Genomic DNA, 24,402 nt, shown 5'->3' with positions numbered 1-24,402 from the left:
GGAAGGTCAGGATGTACTAAGAGAAATCCATGAAGGGATATGCGAAAACCATTCCGGAGGAAGAGCCCTTGCCTACAAGACAATCAGACAGGGTTACTTCTGGCCTACGCTGAACAAAGATGTAGATCATATGTCTCGCACTTGTGTTAAATGCCAGCAGTTCGCCTCGGTTCCCTATCAGCCTCCTCAATTACTGACCTCCATATCCAGTCCATGGTCATTCGCGCAGTGGGACTCGATCTAATCGGCCCAATGCCGAAGGCGAAAGGACAAGTCACAATGGCCGTAATAGCAGTCGACTACTTCACCAAGTGGACTGAGGCTGAACCCTTAGCCACTACCACAGCTGAACGGATGAAAACTTTTGTTTGGAAGAACATCATATGTCGGTTCGGCATGCCACACACCATCATCGCGGACAATGGCAAGCAGTTTGACTGCAAAAAATTCAGGAGTTTTTGTTCACGTTTGAACATCAATTTGCGCTTCGCCGCCCTTTACCATCCACAATCAAACGGACAGGTCGAAGCCGTCAACAAGATCATTAAGAAGACCTTGAAGTCCAAACTTGACAATGCCAAGGGAAATTGGCCAGAACTCTTGCCAGAGGTATTATGGTCCTACCGAACTTCCTATCGCAACTCTACGAAGGAAACACCGTACGCACTGGCGTTCGGCGTCGATGCTGTTGTTCCGGTCGAGATGGGGACTCCTTCATTCCGGACCGGAACATACAACCCAGAGGCCAACAACACCGGACTTCGGCTCGGCCTGGACATGATCGAAGAAAGGCGAACCGATGCCAATCTCTGCCGAGCCGCCTACCAACAGAGGGTAGCCAAATACTACAACCAAAGGGTCAAACCCAGAAGCTTCGGACTGGGCAGTCTCGTCATGAAGAACTATCTTGCCATCAAAGAGAGCTCGTTCAATCCGAACTGGACCGGACCCTATAAAATCACAGGCATAGTCAAGCTTGGCACTTACAACTTGGCCACTCTGGCTGGGAAGCCTCTCAAACACAGCTGGAATGCCGAACACCTCAAGACTTATTACCAGTAAATATAGTTAGGATAGGGGATTGTCCGACCTAACATCCTTATAATCAATAAAGAAGAGCACCCTTTTTGACTCATCCACTCTTATTTTTCCAAGTAAACACTGAGAACTCTACTCCTATGCACCCCCAACAAGAGGTAAAGACCTAAGTGTTTCCTTCGAAAAAATAACAAACTGACAGACTCATCAAATCTATAAACTCATGTGCCGAGCTGGCGCGCCATTTTCGGCCCGATGCTCGGCATATTACAGACTCATCAGGTCTATAAACTCATGTGCCGATCTGGCGCGCCATTTTCGGCCCAATGCTCGGCATAGTACAGACTTATCAGGTCTATAAAAATCTATGTCCGAGCCGAAGTGACTTCCTACAGTTCTAACGTTCGACATGATATTTCTAAAAAAGAAAAATGTCTTCAAACTCAAACTCTCATCGTGCATGCCGAGCCGATCTGATAGTAAGTTTGAATATTTTTCTCAAAAACAAAATTCCTAATATCTCAATGGATATACCAAGCTCATCTGGGATCATTAAGGGTTTCTAATTTCTGCTTATTTTCATTATGCTTATCAGGCTGGTCTGAAAAAGTTGTAAATTATCATTACATTTTATTTCATTGCGATCTTCAAGTCAAGCCGATCTCGAAATACCTTTGTTTTTATGATCTATTTTTATTCTTCATCATTTTCTTGCTCATTATTACTTGTTAGTTGTTGCAGATTTAGCCTCATTTCCGAGCTGAACTAACAAACAAATCGAAATAGAAGAAAATACTGAATAAATTCATTACAAGGGATTCAAAAACAAATTGTTCAGAAATATACCAAACCCCAAGCCACACTTTGGCTCGGGGAACAAAACAAAAATAAACAAAACACAGGCTCAGGCGGATCTCTCAGCTGGCCCCTCCAAGATCGGTTCAGTAGACTACTCAGGTGTCTCTTCACCAAGCTGCACCACTTCGACCCCTCCAATCTGCATCTCAGCGTTGAAATCGGCTTCTGGGACCGGAAGGATCGGGATCGGCTCGGCTGTAAGGATCGGGGGATCCTCCTGGATCTGCTCGGCTACAGGCGCAATCACTTCAGCTTCGGCAAGGTGGTCGGGGGCGGGGGAGCTCTTCTTGCTGACCCTCCTAGGTGTCCTCCTCGTCGTCCAGCTCGGCAAGAAAAGACACGTCCCAGTCCGACCTCTTCGCCCTAATTACCCCTAGAAGCTCCTGGTACCCCTCGAACTGGGCTTCACCCAATGCCTGGACGCTCGGAAGCCCAGCTTGACGCCAAGCCTCAATAGCTCTCCGCTCAGCCGCCTCAACGTCTCGCTGGAGCTCATCGGCAATCTGGCCTAAGTTGGTCACCTTCTGCTCTACGACCAGGAGCTCCTTCTCGAGCCGAGCGACTTCTACCTCCCGCTCAGCCAGCTGGGTCCGCAGACTGGTGGACCGCTCGCGCTCTACCCTGACCAAGCGCTCGGCCTCAGTCAGCTTCTCCCTCAGCTCCTGGTTTCTCTCCCGAAGCCGTTTCATTTTCTCCTTGGCATCGACAGCGGCTTGGGCCGCTTCAAACTGCTTAAGGGCGAGCTGCAAAAAACAACAAAAAGAGAAATCATTATTCTGAGCCGAGCGGGTAAACATAAAAATCTGAAACGGAAGATACTTACCACCATGGCCTGGCGGGACGCATTTAGGGCCTTGCTGCCGAAGCTCAGTGCCTCCTGACCAGCCCAGAGCCCCTCCACGATCCTCGGCGTGACCACACGCTTGAAGCCCGCAATGAACGGCTCGATGGAGGGATCCACCTCCACCACTCTGGTAGGAGCCGAGCCAGAGACATCGGCACTGGCACCCCCGGGCTCAGTCCGAGCCCTTTTCTCCACTCGGGCCTCAACCTAGGGACCCTTCCTCTTCTCAGTTTGCCGAGCCGATCTCGGCACAGAGGGCCCAGCCTAGGCTGCAGTCGGAACAGGTGCCTAGACCGGCTCGGCAAGGGCCCGAGCTCTGGCCTTCCTTTGGGCGCTCCTCGCCCCGTTGTTCCTCAAGCAGGCTTCCAGTTCGGCGGGGTCCATTCCTTTCTCAGTCCTTGGGTTCCACCTGGGCACAAATTAGGAGATCCCACTCGATCTGATCTGCGTGGGCCCGAGCAGAAACTTGGTTGACAGATACTCCGGCGGCGACTCTCTTACCGAGGTGATCTGATCCCTGAGCTCGCCCCAAAACTTGTACTTTCCTCAGCTAACTGCAAAAATAGAACAGAAAGAGTTAGTTTTTTCCAAAAAAGAAAATATATATACATATATCATCACAACAATAAAGTATAAGTCATATCCGGATCGGCTCTCCCAGACATCCAATGCCCACCTGGAATCCTAAAAGCTCTAGGGACCCGAGCTGGAGGAGGACTGTTCGGATCAGCGAACTCTCAATTCCTAGAAACAAAGAAGTATCTTCTCTTCCAAGTCTTCTGGGATGAGGGATTCCCAGTGAACAACGGCCCCGAGTACGCCTGGAGGTTGTAGAATCCGAGCTCGGTCTTCTGCTTCGACCTCAACGCATAGGAGTAGATCAGCAGATCCTTGTCTGGCACACACTTGTGCACTTTGTGCCACAAAATGTGCATGGACATGATGATCTTATACACATTCGGATTGAGCTGGTGTGGAGCCGCGCCGATCATCGCTAGCCAGTCCTGCAGAAATGGGTGTATGGGAAGCCGAACCCCATTTTCGAACATCTCGGGGTACATTGTCACTCATCTCTTGGGGGGTCGGCTCGACTTCTCTCCACTATTCGGCAGTCTGGTCAGCACCGAACTCGGGAATCTATACCTTACTCTCAAATCCCTGAGATGAAACTCGGTCATCTCGTTGAGGATCTGGTCAACCTTCCACGCCAACTCCTCGTAGTAGTCTAGGTCGATCAGACACCTTTCACTTGCCGAGCCGAGGTTGATGCATCGTGACCCCTGTCCCTTTCCTCCAAACCCGAGGTGAGCCTTCTTGGAACACTCGAGCTCGGCTCGGCATCTGTGTCTTCTTCGTCATCTTCTTCACCCTATTCTTGTTCCCGATCGGAACTCAATACCTGGGGATCTTCCTCATCCCCTCGAGGTCTGCGTTCCTCTCCTAGATTGTGCTCTAACGCCGAGCCGACCTCGCCCAACTCCTCGGATAGCTCGTCCCAATTTGCCTCACCCCCCGGTGGGCTCCTGCTCAGCTCGGCATCACTGTCCCCTTCAAAAGTATCTCCCGAGCCGAGTCGACCACTCGAATCGGTGGTTGACATCACAAACACTTTTCTATCTTCCCTCTCTTACCTTTTTGGATCAAAAAGCGACTTTTTGAAGAACACTCAAGAACACACACCCAGAAACCCGAAAACACAGAAAACTCAAAAATGAACAGAATCACTTACTGATTTTTCTCCGGCCAAACTCTCCGCCCCCTACGCACTCGGGACCACCTCGCCTACAACCGTGCCTGGTCAAAATCACGACCGGACCGCCACTCAAGCCGCGGGGAGAGAGAGAGAGAGAGAGAGAGAGATTTTTCGGTGAGAGAGGATTTGGAAAGTTTCTGAAAGTAGAGAATGAAAGGAAAAAAATACACTTATGTAATAAAAGCTAATATTACATAGCAGGAGTGGTCAATAAAAGTATGTATAAATATTTATACGAACATATTTTTTTTTCGGCAATAAGTTTTATGTGAATTAAATGACCTTATAAAAATATGTTCGTATAAATATTTATACATACTTTTATTGACCACTCCTGCTATGTAATATTAGCTTTTATTACATAAGTGTATTTAAGAGAAAACACCTTTTATATCCCCATGCAAACTAATCCCAGCCATTCAAAAGTGGCACTTCGGAACCCAGATCATGCCACATGTCTATGTTCAAAATACCCATAAATAAGGTGACCCTTACGTTCCCCCATGCAGACACCAAACGTCCATTCGCATTTTCCCAAGATATTTGGCCAAACACAAGTCATCATTTGTTCGGATCTTTGGGAAAACGGACCTGCCCGGGTCGGACATGGGTATCAGTTCGGCTCGGATCAGGCAACATATCATTTTCCGCAGACCATCACTTTTCAACTTCCAATCCATCATTGTCCATTCGGATTGGAAGCTGGGGGACTCTTGTTTGTGGATAAACCCACACCGATCCAACAGCCAATCATAGCTCGACACGTGGCTGATCCGATCCATTTTCAGGTTTGACTTTTCAAACGGTCAAAACTCGGGTCTCCACATCACCACATCATCACACAGCTCGACACCTTCTTTGCCAGCTCGAATCAGCTCGTCATGACGAATCCTTCGCACCCGGTCCGACCCGATCTGAGGATCTTCCAAAGGATTGAGTGTTCATCTTTCCTCGGTTATCAGTTCGGTTCGGCTTGGACTTGGGCGAGCATCCTTTCAAACTCTAGTCACAGCCAACTATGACTTGAAGGGATCACTACCTACCGGATCGGCTCGGTTCGGTTGTCCATGTCCGATCCGATCATGCATGGGATTCATGTCTACACATGAAGACATATGTTCGGATCGGCTCGACCTCCCATCGCCATTCTGAGAAGATCACGTTGGGACGAACCATCATACTCAAGTGTACCTGACATGATCCTCTGACAGATGGGATATTCCAGCCCACAGCCATGACTATTGGGGCATTCCACCTGATCTTCCATCCTTGCATTCAATGCAGCATTAAATGCAAAGGAGGTGGGTAGCTGTGCATGCCACTGCTCATGATCGAACGTGTGGATTTTCTCAACCACTCATCCACATGCATGTAACTTACTCCCCACAACTTCTTTTGTCTATATAAACCAACTTATATGCATAAAATCAGGATCTTTCTATCACCAAGCAAACGCATACACCAATTTTCATTCACAAAAGGCTTACCAAAGACATACTCAACTTGCTGAGAATAAACCCAGAATATTTTACCTTGTTCTTCTCTATTCTCCGAAGTTCATCATGTGTTCTTCCTCACTTTCATTCAAACACCTCCAAACATACATCACTGATTTCATCATCAGAGCGTGTTTGGCTGGTACCACATCGGTCCATCTCCTTTGATCTTGTATTTCATACAGGAAGAACTCAAGTAGACATCCACGTCATCATCCAACAAGGCTTCTGCTCAGCCAGATCATCATCTCTAAGTTGTTGCATCTATCTTACGGAAATTTGCATCAACATGGTGTTTTACAACTTGCACCCTATAGTTTCAATTTTTTCAATTTTGTATCTAACGTTTTGATTTACTTACAATTCACTACTGTCATATTTTTTTACTGTCCGATTATACGTTAATTGATGACTTAATACTTGCAGATCCCACATTTATGGCAATCTATAAGGCCGAATGACCTCTCTGCATGTGCATTTTCAGACTTTCAGTACATCAAAATTGATATGGATTTTGAGAGGTCATTAAAATATCAAAAATTCATATCAAAATGTGGGACTCGTAACTGTCATGTCAACAATCAATGTTTGATTAAACAGTCAGATAAATAAAAGTAGTGAATTATAAATAAATTAAAATATTAAGTACTAAATTAAAAAAATTGAATCAATATGCTGCAAATTATTAAACCCCAAAAACCTAAAGGTATAAGTTATAATTTGCTCATAAGAGTATGTGTGCCATGAAGCTCAGGGTAATCCAAGCACATCACGAAGCACAACTCTTGAACGAATTGAGCCAACCCGCGGTTGTACACCTCCAAAAGTGAGTGTACAAAAAAATATGGTGTTCAAAAACAAGTATTAGGCGTCTTCCTCTCTTTGAATCCAAGGAGGGAAATCAGTACTTTGCAGCTAATCTGCACCATTTCACCCTGCATTTCAGCTTCACTCTCCACAGTAACAATAAAAGCTATTTACATGTGTTTTATTATTTGACATAGGGTTTAGAAAGGTTTTGGGTCTAGTGGTCTGGGTCTTGGTTTTGTACATTGGATTGTTGGAGCATCTTTTTTGACATTTAACGAGAGATGGGACGGAGCGTATCGAAGTCACCGTCCTATAGCAGAGGGAGAAGCCGAAGGGATCGAAGCCGCTCACCCTACTCCAGGTTAATTCTCAACTCAACTATCTGCTATTTATTTACATGAAATTTCCAATTTTATAAATTTATGGAAAAAATAATCTAATGGGTAATAATTTTTTTTTTTTTTTTTTTTTCTGATTTATTGGGTAAAATTTGGTTTGGGATGTCGACAATTTTGTTGGGAAATGCAGAAGAAATCGTTCTAGTGCCTCCCCACGTCGCCATAGACGCCGTAAGAGTCGTTCTCCGACACCTAGACGACATAGACGACACAGAAGTAGAAGTAGGAGTAGCTCTTTGTCTCCTCCTTTACCCAAGTCTCCTAGTCCACGTCTCACATCAACTGAACGCAAAAATGCTGCTGACAAACTCAAGAAAGAGGAGGAAGAAAAAGCCAGGTAACTTTATCATCTCCCCAATCATTTGTAATTGATAATAAACATTTGTTGGTGTTTATGAGCTATGCTTTCATGTTATAAGGATTACATGGGATGTAGTGTTCTGCATAACATTTCATTTGGGTAGTTTGCGATTTTTTGCTGCCCCATAGATTTTTCTATGGTCTGTTTATTGTCCATTTGGAATGTGATCACCTATCAGGCGTCAACAGGAGGCAGAGCTGAAAAAATTGGAAGAAGAGACTGCAAGGAGACTAGAGGAAGCGATTCGGAAAAATGTAGAGGAGAGGTTGAGTTCCGATGAAGTTAAGTTAGAGATAGAGAGGCGTATAGAAGAAGGGCAGAAGAAATTGTTTGATGATGTCAAAGCTCAACTTGAAAAAGAAAGGGAAGCTGCTCTTGTTGAAGCAAGACAGAAAGAAGTAAGCAACTTAACTTATGGTCATTGTCTTCTCTGTTTTGATCTGGGTCACTATATGCACACAAAATGGAGTCTCAAGGATGGTGTTTATTGCTATATTTGTTTGATCATTGCTTGAATTTTTATGTACTTAGGGTTCATTTGATGATGTTTTTGTTTTTTGTTTTTTATTTTTCTTTTAATTGAGAAAAGAGAGGGAAAGGAAGATGGGAAAGTGAAATCGATGAAAGAGTTGAGAGAGAAGAGAAATAGTACATGGAATTAAAACAAAAATTAAAAACTAAAAACAGTTTTAACTGGTCTTTAGTTTTAAATTTTTAATTGTGTTTATTCTCATTCCTCTGTTTCTCACTTCTCTCGTACTTATTCTTTTTCTCATAAGCAAATGAAAAGAGAAAAGAATAAAAGACCTTATCGAATGGGTCTTTTCTGTTTCTAATGACATAAATGTGTTAACAGAAATTCACTTAGTTGAAGATTCTTTTAGCTTGGACAATGTGACTTTTTGAAGAACATAAAAGAAAGACAAAACAAAATAAAAGACCCAATGAGGTAGTAGAGGAGGTGACGGAAAGGAAGCAGGAATGCTTAGTGTTCAAGATAGACTTTGAGAAAGCACATGATCATGTAGATTGGGAATTTTAGATTTTGTATATGAAGAAAGGGGTTTGGAGCTGTTTGGAGAAAATGGATACTGAGGTGTTTGAAAACAGCAAATTTTTCAATTTTTATTAATGGTAGTAGGAGAAATTTGGAGCCACAAGAGGGTTAAGGGAAGGAGACCCACTTTCACCTTTTTTATTCAGATTAGTGGTGGATGGTTTGAGCAGGTTGATGGAAAGAACAAAGGAGAGGCAATTGATTCATGGTTTGGTTGTTGGGAGAGAAGAGGTAGATCTCACACTTACAGTTTGCGGATGATACTATATTTTTCCTAGCTGGGGAGGAACAACATCTGGGAAACTTACTGATGATATTGGAGGTGTTCTGAACTGAAAATAAACAGGCAGAAATGTTCAGTTGCTGGGATTAATATTCAGGAAGGAAAGATAAAGGAGCTAGCAGAGATTCTGGGGTGTGAGGTGGGAAGCTGGCCTTTAAAGTATTTGGGGCTACCATTAGGGGTTAATCCAAGAGCAGCTGCTTTTTTGGAATCCGGTGGTGGAAAAGGTGGAGAGAAGATTGACGCTTGTTCAATCAGTTTTGAGCAGTTTGCCGATTTATTATTTGTCATTGTTTAAGATTCCTATAAGCTTGGCAAAAAGGTTAGAAGGTTTGATGAGAAACTTTTTGTGGGAAGGGGTGGAGGAAGGTAGGAAGGACCATATGGTGAGATGGGAGGTGGTATTGCAAGTTAAAGAGAAGGTGGCCTAGGAACTGAGAACTTGGTGAAGATAAACCAAGCTCTGCTGGGCAAATGGCTATGGTGGTTTCAGATGGAAACATATACTCTTTGGTATGCTGTCATCAAAAGCAAATATGGACTGCATGATAATGGCTGCGATTCTAACATTGTGATTAGAGGTTCAAGTCGATGCCCTTGGAATGACATCTCCCAAGGCCTAATTCATTTTCAATCATTCTGCAAATTTGGGATGGGGAATGGAGAGAGGGTGAGGTTTTGGGAATAGAGTTGGGTGGGGAACAAAATTTTCTTCTCTATTTCCTAGATTATACAGATTATCACAATCTCATATTGCTTCAGTTGCTAGTTTGTGTATGAATCAATCCTTTCCCTTTTCTTTTCATTTATCTAGGGATTTTGGTTTTCAAAGAAATCTGAATGATCAAGAGGCAGGGGAGTTGGCTGAACTTCTAGTCATTTTTGAAAATGTGGTATTTCCCATCTAGAAAGGATAAAATGATTTGGAAATTGGAATATTCTTGTGCGAGTCTTATTTGTGGCAGTTAGTGGAAGAAAATTCTCTTTCCTTTTTTAATCCCTCAGGCAATTTGGAAGGCTAAAGTACCACCTTAAGTAAAGGTTCTAGCTTGGGTCATTGCTCATGGGATAGTGAATACTTGTGACATGGTGCAAAAGAGGAGACCTAATTGGTGCTTATCTCCTCAATGGTGTGTGATGTGCAGAACAGATGCAGAAAGTGTGAATCATTTATTTCTACATTGTTCTATTGTACATTCCTTGTGGTGGAGGCTGTTTAGGAGGGTGGGTTGAGGTGGGAGACTCCGGATTCTTGTGCTGCTTTGCTGTCGCAGAGATTGAAGTTCTTTGAGGGGAAGAAGAGGGGTGTGGTGTTGGGGAGGTGTGCAGTGATGGCTGTTTTGTGGGTAATCTGGTTGGAGACAAATAGAAGGTTTTTTTATGATGTTGGGGGGGAAGAGGTAGATAATCTGTGGGAGAGAGTTCGTTTTTGGGCTTCATTGTGAACATCAATCACTCCAGCATTCAGGGACTACTCGTTTTATACAATTCTGTCTAATTGAGGGCTGTTGCGTGTTAGGGCTTCATTATTAATGTTGTACTAGGGTCTATTGTTGTACATTGGTCTGGTCTGTATAATATCCTAGAGCTTGTTATTTATGAACTTTTAAGAAGGTGGACACCTTGTCCACTGTATTGTACTATTTACTTATTTATTTTCATTTAATGAAATCATGTTTCTTATAAAAAAAAATTAATAAAAAAAAAACAAAAACAAAAAAAAACTTATTATACCTGAGATGGTCAAAGAATATTAATTTTCAACCAAGATGGCTTCACCTATTTGGTATCCGTTTACAAGCTCTGCTTGTGATGAGTCCCATGCTGCTTACATATGGTGTGCTATTGTTTTGGAAACTTTCCCCCTGGAATGCTTACATCTAATGATTAAACTGGATACAAGTTATCAATGTTGTAATATTCTCTCAGTTAGTTTATCTCTAGTTATATGAATCACTTCTGTTGTCAAAGTGAAGGTTTCTTCTTGTTGCCACAGTGAAGATTCTCTAGCTATATAAATCACTGGTTGTCTCAGTTAGCTAGACCTATGAATACACACACACACGCAGACACATGGATGCAAACATTTTATGTTTTTACTTTTGTAATCACTAAGACCCTTTGATATGGCTCACTACATCACTCAGGAACAAGCTCGGAAAGAGAGAGAAGAGCTTGACAAGATGCTAGAGGAGAATCAGAGGAGGGTGGAAGAGGCTCAGAGAAGAGAAGCTTTGGAACTGCAGAGCAAAGAGGAAGAACGGTATCGGGAGTTGGAGCTGATTCGGAGACAGAAAGAAGAGAATGCAAGGAGAAAAATGCTGGAAGAGGAAGAAGAACAAATGAAGTTGTCAAGTAAGAATAAATCTCGGCCAAAGTCTTTTGGTATTGGTTTTTAATGGCGATTTGTGCCAATGTTTTCCTAGCACTACTACTTGAGGCCATTGACTAGAACTCTGATATTAGACAACTATTAGTGAAATATGTTTTGTTCTGCTACATATCAGTGTTTCTGTCTTTGATTGCTTCAGGATATGAAGGCCCTCAAGTTGGTCAGTTGTTGATGTATCTTGATTGGGTTGTGGCACTAGGGCATTGAACTGATTTCTTTAATTGAAAGTCTTTTAAAAAATTCCATCTTGATAGTTCAAATTCTTGGTTATATTTCCTTATTAGAGAACTTACAACAATAAATAAATCCTTCAAACAACCCACTATCGCGCGTGCAACCCACCATTCGCACACTGTCGTGTGTGCAGCACAAGCAATGGTGGGTTGGCTATTGTGTTTGGCTGACAAGCACATGATGTTGATCGTACCTTCAATATCTGATAATAATTCCTGTTAGACAAAGAAGGGATTTAAGGTAGAGAAAAGAGAGAAATAGAATTGGGAGGGAGGGAGAGACTTGTATACAATCGCATTATATGGTGAACATATTTGATGAATAAATTTGGTAGGCCTAGCAATTGTGATATTGTTGTCATTACTACATTAGTTTGCTGGCTTGTATATGATTTTATTTCTTTCTTTGGGATATATAACCGGATCTGAAATTAACACATATTAGGAATGAGAGCATGCTCCCCCGGCCAGGTCCATGTACTTCTGCAACTACATATAAACCTCCAGTACATATTTTGTGCTATCTATTCATCTACCAGATGAGCAAACCATCTGCATTTGAGCTTTTCTAGTCATCTACCAAAGGCTTAACAAGCTTGGTTCATTTTGTATTCATCACCAACTCTAACCTTTAACTTTGATACTAATTTGTTATGTCAACGGAAGCATAACGAATATTATGTGAAAAAAGATTTAACATTAGACTGCAAACAAAATACAAGGTTCAAAAGGTTCTATTAATTTATGCGACTTGGATAGGTGAGGATGATAAAAAATTCACTCCCAATATCTGACAATGAAGAAAATTCAGTGTCAACTTTGGCATGTAATTCCTTGGAAGGGGAATAATGGTCATCTGTTATTTCTGATTAGACATCATCAAGTGGAAGAATTCTGCAGGATAATCAAGTTAATGTATTGAGCAGCAAAACTTTGGCAGAGGAATATGAAATTAATATCTTAAAAAGTAATCACACTCTTAACAGTGAACTTTAGCACGAGTTAGAAGAAACCATGTACCCCATGCCACTAAAGATAGGATGCAACAAAAGAGCTCTATGCACCTAAAATTCTAGATCAATTTTACATGCTTATTATTGTGTGTGTGTGTGTGCGCGTCTGTAATTGTCTGTCTTTTAAGCCATTTTGTTCCAAATCTTTTTATAGATTGTTTTAGATGCTACATGAAATTCTGTTAGAACTTCCACTAGGTCCGTCCATGGTAGCTGGTATGGTTTTGCTTCCTACACAATCATCTATTCATTGTTTAAGGTGACACCTGTTTTAATTTTTTTTTTTTTAAAGAAGAAAAATGTGGCACCTGTTTTACATGAATACAACATCACCATCCTATATTCAGGAACTCCATATTCTTTGAAATAATTTTCTTTTGAAACACTTCCACGAGCTCTACCTATTAAAGCATAAGTAATCATAATTTTCCGTCTTATTATTCTAATTTGTCTTCATTTTTAATTCCAAAGCATATCTTTTCTCTTTCGCTACATTTGTCCATCATTTGACATGTGTATTTCTAACGGTTTAAAAGTTATTTATTTGACGTATGACATCCTATTTTAGGATAAAGAGGAAATTACAGATTTGGTCAACTTATTTTATACCTAGTTCAATTTTAGTTCACGATATTTTTTAAATTCTGTTTTGGTCCACTAATTGTTCCACTTGTTCAATAAAGGTCCAGATTTGTTTTCTCAAATTTGTCCAGCCTTTTACCCTATCAAATCTCAGCCAAATTCAGCAAACATATACTTGTTTTAAAGTTATGTATCTCATCTTTACAACCATATAAAGATCATTTAAATCGAAGTTCTAAAACTTAAAATAATTGGCTTCAAAGTTGGGTACCTAAAACTACTAATTTTTCCTAGAAAATTTTTAGATTTTTCAAGCTTCACCAAACTCTAATTATCTTTGATTCTAATACTCCAAATTGGTTTCTATGACTAAGAAATGATGAAATATAATTTATACTTTAATTATAATTGAAGAAAATACAACAAAAATGATTTAAAATCATAACTTAAAAAGAGTGTTGCTATTTGCACATCCTTTTTTTTTTTTTTTGCACACCCCTACCAACTTATTTTGTGAAATTACTTAATTGACACAAAGAGAAATTACCTTAAAGGACAACCCACATCATTTGAAAAAAAAAAAAACTTTTCTTACACACCCCAAACCCAACACTCCTAAACCATAACTACACACTCCACCCTCAACCTCACCTCCAACCACAACCAAAACACACCCCACCTGTGACCCTACCTCCATCCCAAAATTGCCGATACCCACCTTCCGCCATCAACCCGCCTTCATCACCGCCCATGCATCTTTTCTCCACCATAGTCATTGGAAGTTGGAGGCATGCCCTAACCTAAAATTTTTGGATTTGAATGTCAATCTAATGCTTTCTTATCTAATTTCAATTGGTTAATTAATCTTAATACTTTTTTCGTCTGTTTGCGATGATTTGGAGTGAGGTTTTTTAGAGTGCAAGAGTGAATTTTTTGGTTATTCATTTTCAGATTCGCAGATCGTTCGGCACTGGTTTGCTGAATATTTCGATTTCGTTCGATAGTAAGTTGTTGAACCTTTCAGTTTCGTTCGATAGTAAGCTGCTGAACAAAACTGAAAAGTTCAATAGCTTACTACCGAATGAAACCGAAATGTTCAGTAGCTTACTACCGAACAAAACCGAAATGTTCGGTAGACCAGTGCTGAATGACCTGTGAAACCCTATAACTCAAACTCGAAATTTCAATCTTGAAACCCAGAAAACCCACACTCCAAATTATTTCAAATAGAAAAAAAATAGGTCTTGGGATAGATTAACCAATTTAAATTTGATAAAAAAAACCTAGATTTGCATATGAATTAAAATAATTTAGCTTAAGGCATAACTATAAGTTGACAACAATGGCTATGGTGTTGTAGTAAGGTGGTGAGACCACCAACGGCGGATTGACAGTAATTAGTTGACGGTGACTTCGACGGCTGAGTTGATCGGCGGTGGTGACGGCTCTGATGATGATGTTGGTATACAGGGGTGTGTTCTTGGCTAGAATTAGGTGAGCGTGAGGTTGGGGATGGGGGTGTGTATTGTCTGAAAGGGTTGAGTGAGTGTGTATTGTTTGAATAGATTGGGTGGGTGTGTAAGAGAAATTTGGTAAGATTAATGAAATTAGGGGTATTTTGGTAATGAGAGGGGTGTGTTAAAGATAAATTTTACATTTAAAAAATGATAAGAGGTGTGTAGGAGAAAAGTGTGTGCAAAAAGAAAAAAAATGATATGCAAATAACAGCTCTCCTTAAAAAAGATCGTGGACCAAAATTGAACTCCAAAGCGATCTTCAGCTTTGGAGCCTTGGAAGAAGCTTCTAGTGGTCGCCTTGTTCTATACAAACCCGATCAAGTCCGAGTGCGCCATAGGGAGGTTATGCCGATAGAAGGTCTCAGCTTAGGAGGTCTACAACCGGATAAGGGTTCTTAACCTTTTAAAGATTATAAGTTTAATTCATATATACATGATTAATTATAATTAGAATTAAGATTTTTATAATATAATTAGGGAAAATTAAAAGAGACATTTTGGGGGTCGACTCATTATTAATGGAGGGGGTCCATTAAGAATTTCTCTTCACAATTTAGTATATTTAAACTTCAAATATATATTCAAATTCTTAGAAAATCAATTTGGTTCTGTAACATATTTAAGTAGTGCCATAAATGAATTCTTAAAATGCATAATTTAAAACAGGAGTTCTTAAAACATCTAGAATAGTTATTCATCAAATATTATAGGTTTTGCTTCATAGTTGTAGAAACTGTAGTTTATTTTGATATATAGGGCTAATTACACAAGCGCCCCTTGAAGTTTGGTGTGTTTTGACATAACCCCCTGCATTTTAAAATTTCACACCAAGAGTCTGAGACTACTTTTCACACAATACACAATTATTTAATTCAATCACATAGGATATATGTTCTTATCTCCCAGAAATTGGTTGCATCTTCAAGTATAGGCTCCTCAGTGATTAAATTCCATGACAGAGAACTCATACAAATATATGCACTGTCACAGTACACTTAAAATGCATATCCACAGCTCATTTACACTTTTACATTGAAAACAGAGAACCAAATAAACTCTGAATCATATAAATGAAGTTCTATGAAGTTTCTTTGCAAGACAGGAAAAATAATGAATTAATAATAAGCATAAACAAGATACAACAAAATTATGTTGTGTGAGCACCATGTGTCCGCGATGCCCAAATACCAAAGACAAGAAACCAAAAGACAAATAATATTGCCCAGTAGCGTGCAGGTCCATACTTGATTCTTGTGAGCACAAACTGCGACATTTAAAAGCAAAAGATTATTCCTGTCATTTATACATATGATTCGTTGTTGTGTTCATTGTTGTATAGTGATTCATGAAAACTTCCAACTCTTACTTGCAGAAATGAAATTGAGTTAAACATATGACTACATTCAAATTGAAGCAACATGTGAATAATCAGAATTCCATTGAAACTTCTTCAGAGCATAACTTTTCTTAATACGTCTAATTAGCTGAAGTTTTTTTTTTTTTCTTCTTTTTGAAGAGAAACAAAAGTGTATTAACTCAAAATACATGTACAAAGTACAAAGTTGTACAGGGAATCCACAACCAGAATACACCAAGTCAAGGGAACAATAGACTGAAATCTATCAAGATAAGTCAAAACATTGAAAACAAAACTTCCAACTGTCAACCGGCTAAATGTCCAAAAATCAATTAATTCCAAGCAAATTCAGACTTGATAGATAAATCCTGATACCCAACAGGATAAAGGATGGGAAGGACAAAGGACAAAAAACTTCCAACCCCCCCCCCCCCCCCCAAAAAAAAAAGGAATTAAAAACTACTTATCTTATAGTCTCGGAAAACAGGACAAAGGCAAAGAAAATTTTGAGCATACATTTCATTCTCTTCTCTTTTTACCAGTTATAAACATAATAGTTGCAGGTTGCTAAGTCAATTGCTAAAGCAGGAAGCAGATTTGGTGCTTTTAGAGTGATGCAGCAAAGTCAAGTTATGGGCTACGGGCCTACCCTCCCAGGAGGACAGTATGTGCACTTATCTGAAAGGGAGGCCATGCAATCCCACCTAACAAGTCCTTGGCAAGCTGAGCAACCACCACCCCTATCCACAGGAAAGGCCGGCGCCACAAAGTATCGACGACATGTAGTGGGATCCCACAACACGCTTTATCTAAATTCAATTCACAAATCAGTGTCTAGCAACAATGAAAGACAAAGTCAACAAGAACTGAGCAAGCTCGTAGGCTGGAACTTATCCAAGTTACCCCACGTTTAGGCACTAGATACATGTTCTCCCCTCTCAAGAAGTCCCAATGCCCAAAAATTTCAAGTGCCTCTCTATTCCACTCCTTGTCTCCTTATGGGAGGTTCAAAATCAACCCATCACTGCTACGGGGATGATAGCATACCCATCGCCTCCCACGTGCCCCACTTGGTAGACAACAAATTTGGTCCATGCCAAGCTGAAGCTTGAATCTCCGATGGAAGGCTTGCTGGGCCAAAAGAATTCTAAAGCTCGTAGATTGAAATTGGAACCCAAAATATATGTAAATAGGGTGAAATTTGATAGGGTAACTGTTTGGGTCTGGAAAAGGCATAGCTTCCTACTCAAATATTTGGTAGTGAAGGAAGCATTCAGAACATTGGCTGAGGCTTCTTGATGAGCCTTAAGAAGCTCCATAAATTCCTCAGAGGTTTTACAAATGAAGGGGAGATTGGACCAATAACCTTGTCAGAAGAGTACTCACCCTCATTCTGGGTGTCCTCACTGACAATGTGTTTCTCTGCATGAGCCATTACACTCAAAAACTGAAAAATGCAAGAGAAATGGAAGACAATAATTAGGTGAGATGAAGTTGAAAACATTCTATCTGTGGGAAATCACACCTTTTAAATTTCTAAACCTCAAAAGGTACAATCGTTGAAAACGAGATTCACAGCCGTTATGAAAAAGGGCGCCTCATTAATGCAACATTCTTTCTGCTTTCTTGAGTGAGGGACAGGGAGCAATTGTGGGATCATAAATAAACCAACTAGTTTGTTGAGCATCACGTATCCCACTATCACATTCCGAGAAGGGGAAATCTCTTATATGTTTTGATGCGTGTAATTCTTCTACAACCACCACTTGAATTCACTCCTGCTTCAGATTTGAAGCATGTTAATGCAAGGCTCAGGGTTTTATTAATCAACTCCAAGACATTTCTGCAGCCATAAAGGCACTTGGATGAAGCGTGCACCATATGGGAAGAGATAACATATGGAGTTTGATGTGAGTGACTCTATTTGGAAAATAATTAACCAAAGATAAATTCACTACTAGTGAGTATAATAGATGTGCAGCGACGAAGAGCGGGAAAAAGATTGGACATGTGGAAATTATTGAGAAGATTAATCCCAATGCCTAAAGCTTGAATCATCAGGCATATTCATACCTATCTCAAACGTGTTCAATGTTAAACATCCCATTCCTTATCGAGGAGATTACAGTTAGAAAATTCTTTCAACTTGAAGAGGATGATGTGGTCGATAAAGCTAATTCCTATATGAAGTTACATAACTCCTAAAAGGTGAAATGATGTGAGTCATAAGTGTGCTTCATTACTAAGTGTGTTTCATTTACTAAATTCTCACGAACTTCCTAGTAGGATGACCACTTTTCTTTTTTCTTTTTTATCAAGAAACAATTTTATTAATTCTCATCAAAGTCCACCAAAATACACACATCACAATACAGGATAATAAAACTTTACATACTAGCCTATCAGCTACAGTCAGAAAAACACATTTTCATACATTAGAAGCAGACCACTGCAGCTCTCCAATTAGACTAACGAAGTATTCCTAAATTTTGAAGATATTGATGAGAGGTCCAAAACCTGACCCTCTCCCAAAGCTCCTCCTCACCTACACCTCCATAATCTACAAACATTTTATTATTTCTCTCACACCAAACTACCCAAACAATAGCTAGCACACAAAAATCACCCAATACCTTAGCTTTCCTTCCCTTTCCAGAAAACTTGTGCCTCTCTCCTAGCAAAGCAGCGCATCCTGCTGGATAACCCAGCTAACATTTCCCTCCTTACACAACTTCAGCCACAAACTCAACGCTTCCAGACAATGAATAACAAATGATCACCAGTTTCATATCCAGCTCTGCACATAACACAACATTGAGGTGATAGGCACATAAGTGGTCTTCACCTTTGGATTCTATCATCTGTGGTTATCTTACCAGATAGAATAATGATTAAAAACAAAAAAACAAAAAAAGAAAGAAGAAAGAAAGAAAAGAATTGAGTCGCCTACATTACTGCATAACCTTCTAAAATAATAATTAACTGAAAATTTCCCCGAAGAGCCCAGAAGCCATCTTCTGCCGGTATGTATCATGATTCCCTCCAATATATGCAACAACTCAGCCAATTACCCACTTTCCACTTCTCTTAAATTCCTTCTCAATCCAAATTCCTGACTTAAAGGTGAAGTAGTATTGGCTGCCATCCTTGCAATAACCTCATCACGAAATCTAGATAGATTGTACGGCCAAGAAACCTAGTAGGACTACCATCAATATAAAGAATTTCAAGGTTGTTTAGAAAGGTCTAACAAACATGTCAAATCTATCAACCAACTTTCCCAATCCCATTTCCTCGGATAAATTGAATAAATATGTCAAATCTATCAACCATGAGTTTCCAAGAAAATCAAGAATCAACTATAGAATGGAACCATATTTGCAAATATGCAATCAATAAAATGATGGATACTCAAGTGCCTAGTGACTCGTAAAAAAGAAAACAAAAAACAAAAAATTAACTTTGCGATATTAAACTTGAATGTCTATATATGTATCAATGAAAATGAATTAAATTGAATGCAAGCAAGCATGATAAATGGAGTATAGAAAGAAAAAGATATAAGCTACTTACAAAACGAAAGAAAACCACAACTGTTAAAGCACAAATTCCTCCGAGGAGAATATGAAGACCGCTTCTGGCGGTTTTCTGCACATCAAATAAGAGTTCGTCAAATAAAACATGTAGTGAGAGCATGCATGGTGATGAGAGGATAAAAACATAGCATAAAGGTTTTGATAAAAAAGAATGCCCTAATAGGCAAAGATGAGGAAGTTGATTGAGTTAGACTTGGGAACGTGTCGTGTTTATGTCACGTCATGTTTGCATCATGTGAAATTATCCTAAACCAAGCTTGACCTGTTAACTTATCATGTTTAAGAGAGTTTGTGTCCACTCATGTTAACCTTATCAAGAAAAATGAAAAGAGAGTACTTTCATGTCCAAATTTTACTAAACCATCACCTAGAATGTTGATTGTGATCACGAGCTTATGTTTGTAAAAAAATTTAAATTTGACCTGCATGTAAAGATAAGTCAATAATCCTATAAATTAAGATTCCACATCATGCTTGCAGGCTTTTAAAAGAGATACTTTCTTATGTATACCATCTTTTTTTAAACAAAAATAATATCAAATCTGACATACCTTCCCAACACGAGGAGCTATAAGCCACGCAAGAGTCACAGTAAGCAGCCCTGTAGCAAGCAGAATCCCAGTACCTTCCACAGCCCACTTAGTTGCAGGATTTTCAGCAGGGACAATCACTGTATTCAGAGGTTGTTCTGATACAACTTGTGAAATTGTAGCAGAATTAGCATTTGCAGCATTATTACTGTTACTATTATTATGTGGACTAAACCACAGTGAAATCTCACTCAGCCTTTGCCTTCGGATAGCAGCTACAGCATCAGGATCTACACCTGTACTTGTATTGACTTGTGTGGGTTCGGGTTCCCCACTAGCAGTTCTTTCCCTTAATGTTTCATACTCCTTCAAGGAACTCACAACCCTTTTGAAGTCTGAAGTTCTGATATTTTTTGCAACACATCCACAAATTTCACAATCAGTGGATCCATGGTTGACAAACCATTTGAGTGCACACGCATAGTGTACTAGAGCAAGGTCATTTTTGCAAGAGCAACCAAGCTCAACTAAACTGTCTTGATGGTGACATGAACCTGTTTCTAGATCAGCACTACAAATGAAAACCTCTCCATCAGGGCCTATAAACTCCAAAAACCCAGATTCTTTTCCAACATTTTTCCTGACAGAAATATTGCTTTCAGCATCTTTCAAGGCTACCTTGTTATTCGGTAAAGGAGGAGTGATACCTAAAAACCCTAATGCTACATCTCCCCTTTTTTCAGATTCAGCACATTGGCACACACGACAAGTTGGCAAGCCGACATCTGTGTCAAGACTATGGCGTGAGTGAGTCCCTAAATAATCACTCTGTCTAGGTGAGCCACCTTCCTCACTGACTCCAATGTCAGCTTCTGTAAATTTTTCCTTGCCCATCAAATCAGTTGAGGATTTAATTTCAAGAGTGCAATTTGTGCTTTTGAGCTATTGCACCACTTTACTTTGTCATAATTCAATCATTTGAATTTTGAACTAATGAGGCCAATTCATCCATTGTGCAACTATAAGAAACATAAGACAAGCACTACAGTTCCAATAAAAAACTGGCAGTAACAAAACTTTTGTTCCACCAGTAAAAGGAGGTAAAACCTTCAAGCATAATATAAGGCCTTTGTGTAAGAGAAGGAGCTGGTAAAGACACTGAAGAATACAGAAATATCCAACTTTCTATCTCTCTGTGGCTTCTAATGAGACTTGCTAATGGTTGTTCCAATGTAAAATGATTATAAACCTTGTACTGTTGGATCCATTGACATGCAAAAACAATACCACCATGAGAACTATGTCAGAAAGGCATGCGCAAGACCCAATTTAACAACATAAGATAAGAGCATGCTATATCTACTCAACAGAACCAAACATAAAGATATAACCAAACATGTAAGATAAGAAGGATTTCTGTACAAAGATATTAAGATGAAAAGCATGTGACTGTAAACATATAGATAGAACCAAACACCATGACATGCAACCATGTTTCAGAAAATACAGAAAAAATAAAGTAAAATAATATATTAATTCAGTGACCTGCAAAGATAACCAACCCACAACTATAAATCTCCGTGGTCATGCAAGGTAAATTTAGCAGTAGACCAAAATGGAGAAATCATATATATTACAGACCATTTAGCTTACCATTTATCATCAGAATTTATTATTCAAGTTTATTAACTCAAAAGAGAGTTATTTTTTCTATTGGCAGGTTTAACAAAGTTTAAAACTTTTCTGGGCACAAAGGAACCCTTTTGTCTGCTCAACAGAGCTCCATAAGCAGACCTGATAACTTATTAACAAACTCGACGAAAATACAGGAGAACTAGAAAAATGCTAAGATTTATGTTCCATAAGATAAATGAGTCTAATACAATTTTTTACTCACAAAGTTCAGATTGTAATATGCTGTTCAACCTATGACAGAGAGAAAAATATATTGGTGGTGGTAGTGTATATTGAAGCATTTAAGACAGCAATGAAAGCAAACATCAAAATATCTACCAAGCATCACATATATAAACCAGATACACTTTAGCACACATGAAAAAGGATTATTTGCCACAGGTCATTAGAGAACACAAAAAACAAGAAATTTCTCAGTGTACACACCCATCCTTATATGAATATTTGCACCAGTATAAATGTTGTATGCTAAATGCACCATGAAAAATCAGAATAGAAGACAAACAGTAAAAAATGATATATGGCAATGGGGCTATAAATCAAACAGATAAACAAAGAGTATAAAACAAAAAAAAAGAAAGGAAGAAAGTATCATGAATAAATCAGTGAAGAGCAAACAATAACAGTAATAAAGAAATCATGTATAAAGCTAAGTATACATTCAAGTAGTCTCAAATTAAGCACAACTTGGATTAAACAAATAAACCACATGGCCCTCCCTTCACTCTCCAAAAATCCATAACCCAACAGACTCCTCCAAATCCCACACCCAGAAATCCAAACCCATAGTTAAATATTAACAAAATAAAGGATCAAACAAAATCCTACACTGTCTCAGCTCATGATCTATTGAAAAAAATAAACCCAAATGATTTGAAATTCAAAACCTAAAAACAGCAAAAAAATACAACTATGTATAAAATTCATAAAAATAAGCATAAATTCAACATAGCAAGAAATAAATAAAGAGATTTAAAAGCAAGAGAGAACGAAACGGTACTTACATTGTCATAAGTGTGATTAAAACGCTTTCCCCTTTCAGTTCTTATCAGCTCTGCCACAGTACACTGAAGAATCAGAACACAAAAATTAGGGCAGATAGATACACTGTATGTTCAAGAGAGAGCAAGAGAGAGCCAGAAAGGGTTGAAATTTAGGTGTACCAGAAGCAATTGATGGAGTAGTAGCTGCAAAGATTGAGAGCTAAATAGAGGGAAGAGGAGAGATAAGCAACTAGGGTTTCGGATTGAGAAAACGAAATGCGAGAGCCGACGCGAGGAAGAGGAAACCGTCGGAGAAGTTAGGAAGCCGTCGGAGAAGGAGAGGAAAGAGACATAAGATTGTGAGAGAGGTGGACTGATGGACTGGTTCTGGACACGGTTTTTTTTTGGTAGGGGTGGCACGGGTCGGTTTGGTTTGGTTTTAGACCCAAACCGTAGACCAAACCAATGCATTTGGTTTGGTGAATTTTCAAACCAATTAAAGTGAAAAACGGAACCAATTCAAACCAATTAAAATCAGTTTGGGTTGATCGGTTTGAACAGTTTGAGTTTGGCCCAAAAAAAAAAAAACATGTAGATTTATGCTCAAAGTCAAGTTTAAGACTCAATAACAAGTAACATTTAAATTCACCACCCCATTATGCATATACAACATATATGTAATGTCAAGTAAGAACTACAATAAGCCAAAAACTAACAATCGGTTTTGATCGATTATTTGAGAGCCCAACCCATTAACCAACCCATTGGTGGTCGAATTGGTCGAATTATAAACTGACTTCCATTTTTTGGGTGTATTAGAAACCGAACCAATCCATCTATAAGAAGTTGGATGATAGGAAATGGGAGGCTTGTGAATACACTGTCATGTGGTCTGGAGGCCCTCAATATCAGGTAAATGGTGGTTACGAAGAGCATATCTCTATTAATTTGGATAAGTTGACATGTGCATGTAAAAAATGGGACTTGTCAGGTGTCTCATGCAAGCATGCAGTGGCAGCAATAATATATAAGGGAGGGAAGCCTGTGGAGGAGTATGTTCATGAGTGCAATTGGACCAAGACATATTTAAGGCTTATTATAATCTAATTCTGCCAATGAATGGGTAGACTATGTGGAAAAAAACTGGATACACACATATGCTGCCTCCAACCTATACAAGACAGCCTGGTAGGCCAAGGAAGTTAAGAAAAAAGCAAGACGATGAGACACCTTCATAGACAAAGCTGGGGAAGAAGGGTTCTGTCATGAAATGTGGCAATTTTAGGAATACTGGCCAAAATCCAAGGACATGCAATAGGCATCTCCCACCAAGACCAGCTGCAAAGAGAGGGAGGCCCAAAAAGACCAATGCATCAGCACCACAACCATCCCAGAGAGAATCTCAGGTTAATGTTATTTTTCATTGTTGATTTAGCAAGTATTTATAAAACATGTTATGTTTCCTTGGGATGCAGACTAGTGTCTACTACTACAAAATCTTTCATCAGGCACACCCTCCAAATAGTGCCGATTAATCTCAAAGGACACAATTTGCAGTGCCTATTGTTGTTATATTCACGGTTTGTGTGGTGGTGCGATTAAGAGG

At 39.6% G+C, this 24,402-nt stretch overlaps 3 protein-coding genes across 3 annotated transcripts; 2 read left to right on the top strand and 1 right to left on the bottom strand.

The window, feature by feature from the left end:
• Window positions 1–279: 279 nt before the first annotated feature.
• Window positions 280–1,654, top strand: LOC147283696 (uncharacterized). The gene is made up of 2 exons (XM_086245568.1): window positions 280–609; window positions 1,634–1,654. The coding sequence occupies exons 1-2, from the start codon at window positions 280–282 to the stop codon at window positions 1,652–1,654; spliced, it is 351 nt and encodes a 116-aa protein (XP_086101694.1).
• A 5,066-nt stretch (window positions 1,655–6,720) lies between these two features.
• LOC147283695 (uncharacterized) lies at window positions 6,721–11,397 on the top strand. The gene is made up of 4 exons (XM_086244731.1): window positions 6,721–7,160; window positions 7,328–7,534; window positions 7,737–7,956; window positions 11,046–11,397. Exons 1-4 carry the CDS (start codon window positions 7,081–7,083, stop codon window positions 11,295–11,297), a joined length of 759 nt encoding a protein of 252 aa, XP_086100857.1. The 5' UTR covers window positions 6,721–7,080; the 3' UTR covers window positions 11,298–11,397.
• A 4,174-nt stretch (window positions 11,398–15,571) lies between these two features.
• Window positions 15,572–23,221, bottom strand: LOC147283694 (RING/FYVE/PHD zinc finger superfamily protein). The gene is made up of 5 exons (XM_086245878.1): window positions 22,977–23,221; window positions 22,818–22,880; window positions 20,140–21,373; window positions 19,566–19,640; window positions 15,572–15,899 (listed from the first exon to the last, which is right to left on the bottom strand). Exons 3-5 carry the CDS (start codon window positions 21,010–21,012, stop codon window positions 15,783–15,785), a joined length of 1,065 nt encoding a protein of 354 aa, XP_086102004.1. The 5' UTR covers window positions 21,013–21,373; window positions 22,818–22,880; window positions 22,977–23,221; the 3' UTR covers window positions 15,572–15,782.
• Window positions 23,222–24,402: the final 1,181 nt, after the last annotated feature.

Source organism: Dryas octopetala, chromosome 5 (assembly GCF_963921425.1).
Source record: "Dryas octopetala chromosome 5, drDryOcto1.1, whole genome shotgun sequence".
NCBI classification, from domain to species: Eukaryota; Viridiplantae; Streptophyta; class Magnoliopsida; order Rosales; family Rosaceae; genus Dryas; species Dryas octopetala.
This window is presented reverse-complemented; position numbering and strand designations above follow the sequence as displayed.

Excerpts from the sequence above, each read along its gene's own strand:
- LOC147283696 (XM_086245568.1), top strand. The coding sequence starts at position 280 with ATGGCCGTAATAGCAGTCGACTACTTCACCAAGTGGACTGAGGCTGAA. Across the intron at positions 610-1,633 it reads GGCCAGAACTCTTGCCAGAG|GCTGGTCTGAAAAAGTTGTA; the intron begins GTATTATGGTCC and ends TATGCTTATCAG.
- LOC147283695 (XM_086244731.1), top strand. The coding sequence starts at position 7,081 with ATGGGACGGAGCGTATCGAAGTCACCGTCCTATAGCAGAGGGAGAAGC. Across the intron at positions 7,535-7,736 it reads GAGGAGGAAGAAAAAGCCAG|GCGTCAACAGGAGGCAGAGC; the intron begins GTAACTTTATCA and ends ATCACCTATCAG. Across the intron at positions 7,957-11,045 it reads TTGAAGCAAGACAGAAAGAA|GAACAAGCTCGGAAAGAGAG; the intron begins GTAAGCAACTTA and ends TACATCACTCAG.
- LOC147283694 (XM_086245878.1), bottom strand. The coding sequence starts at position 21,012 with ATGGGCAAGGAAAAATTTACAGAAGCTGACATTGGAGTCAGTGAGGAA. Across the intron at positions 19,641-20,139 it reads TAGCTCCTCGTGTTGGGAAG|AAAACCGCCAGAAGCGGTCT; the intron begins GTATGTCAGATT and ends TTTGATGTGCAG. Across the intron at positions 15,900-19,565 it reads TTGTGGTTTTCTTTCGTTTT|TTTGTGCTCACAAGAATCAA; the intron begins GTAAGTAGCTTA and ends TAAATGTCGCAG.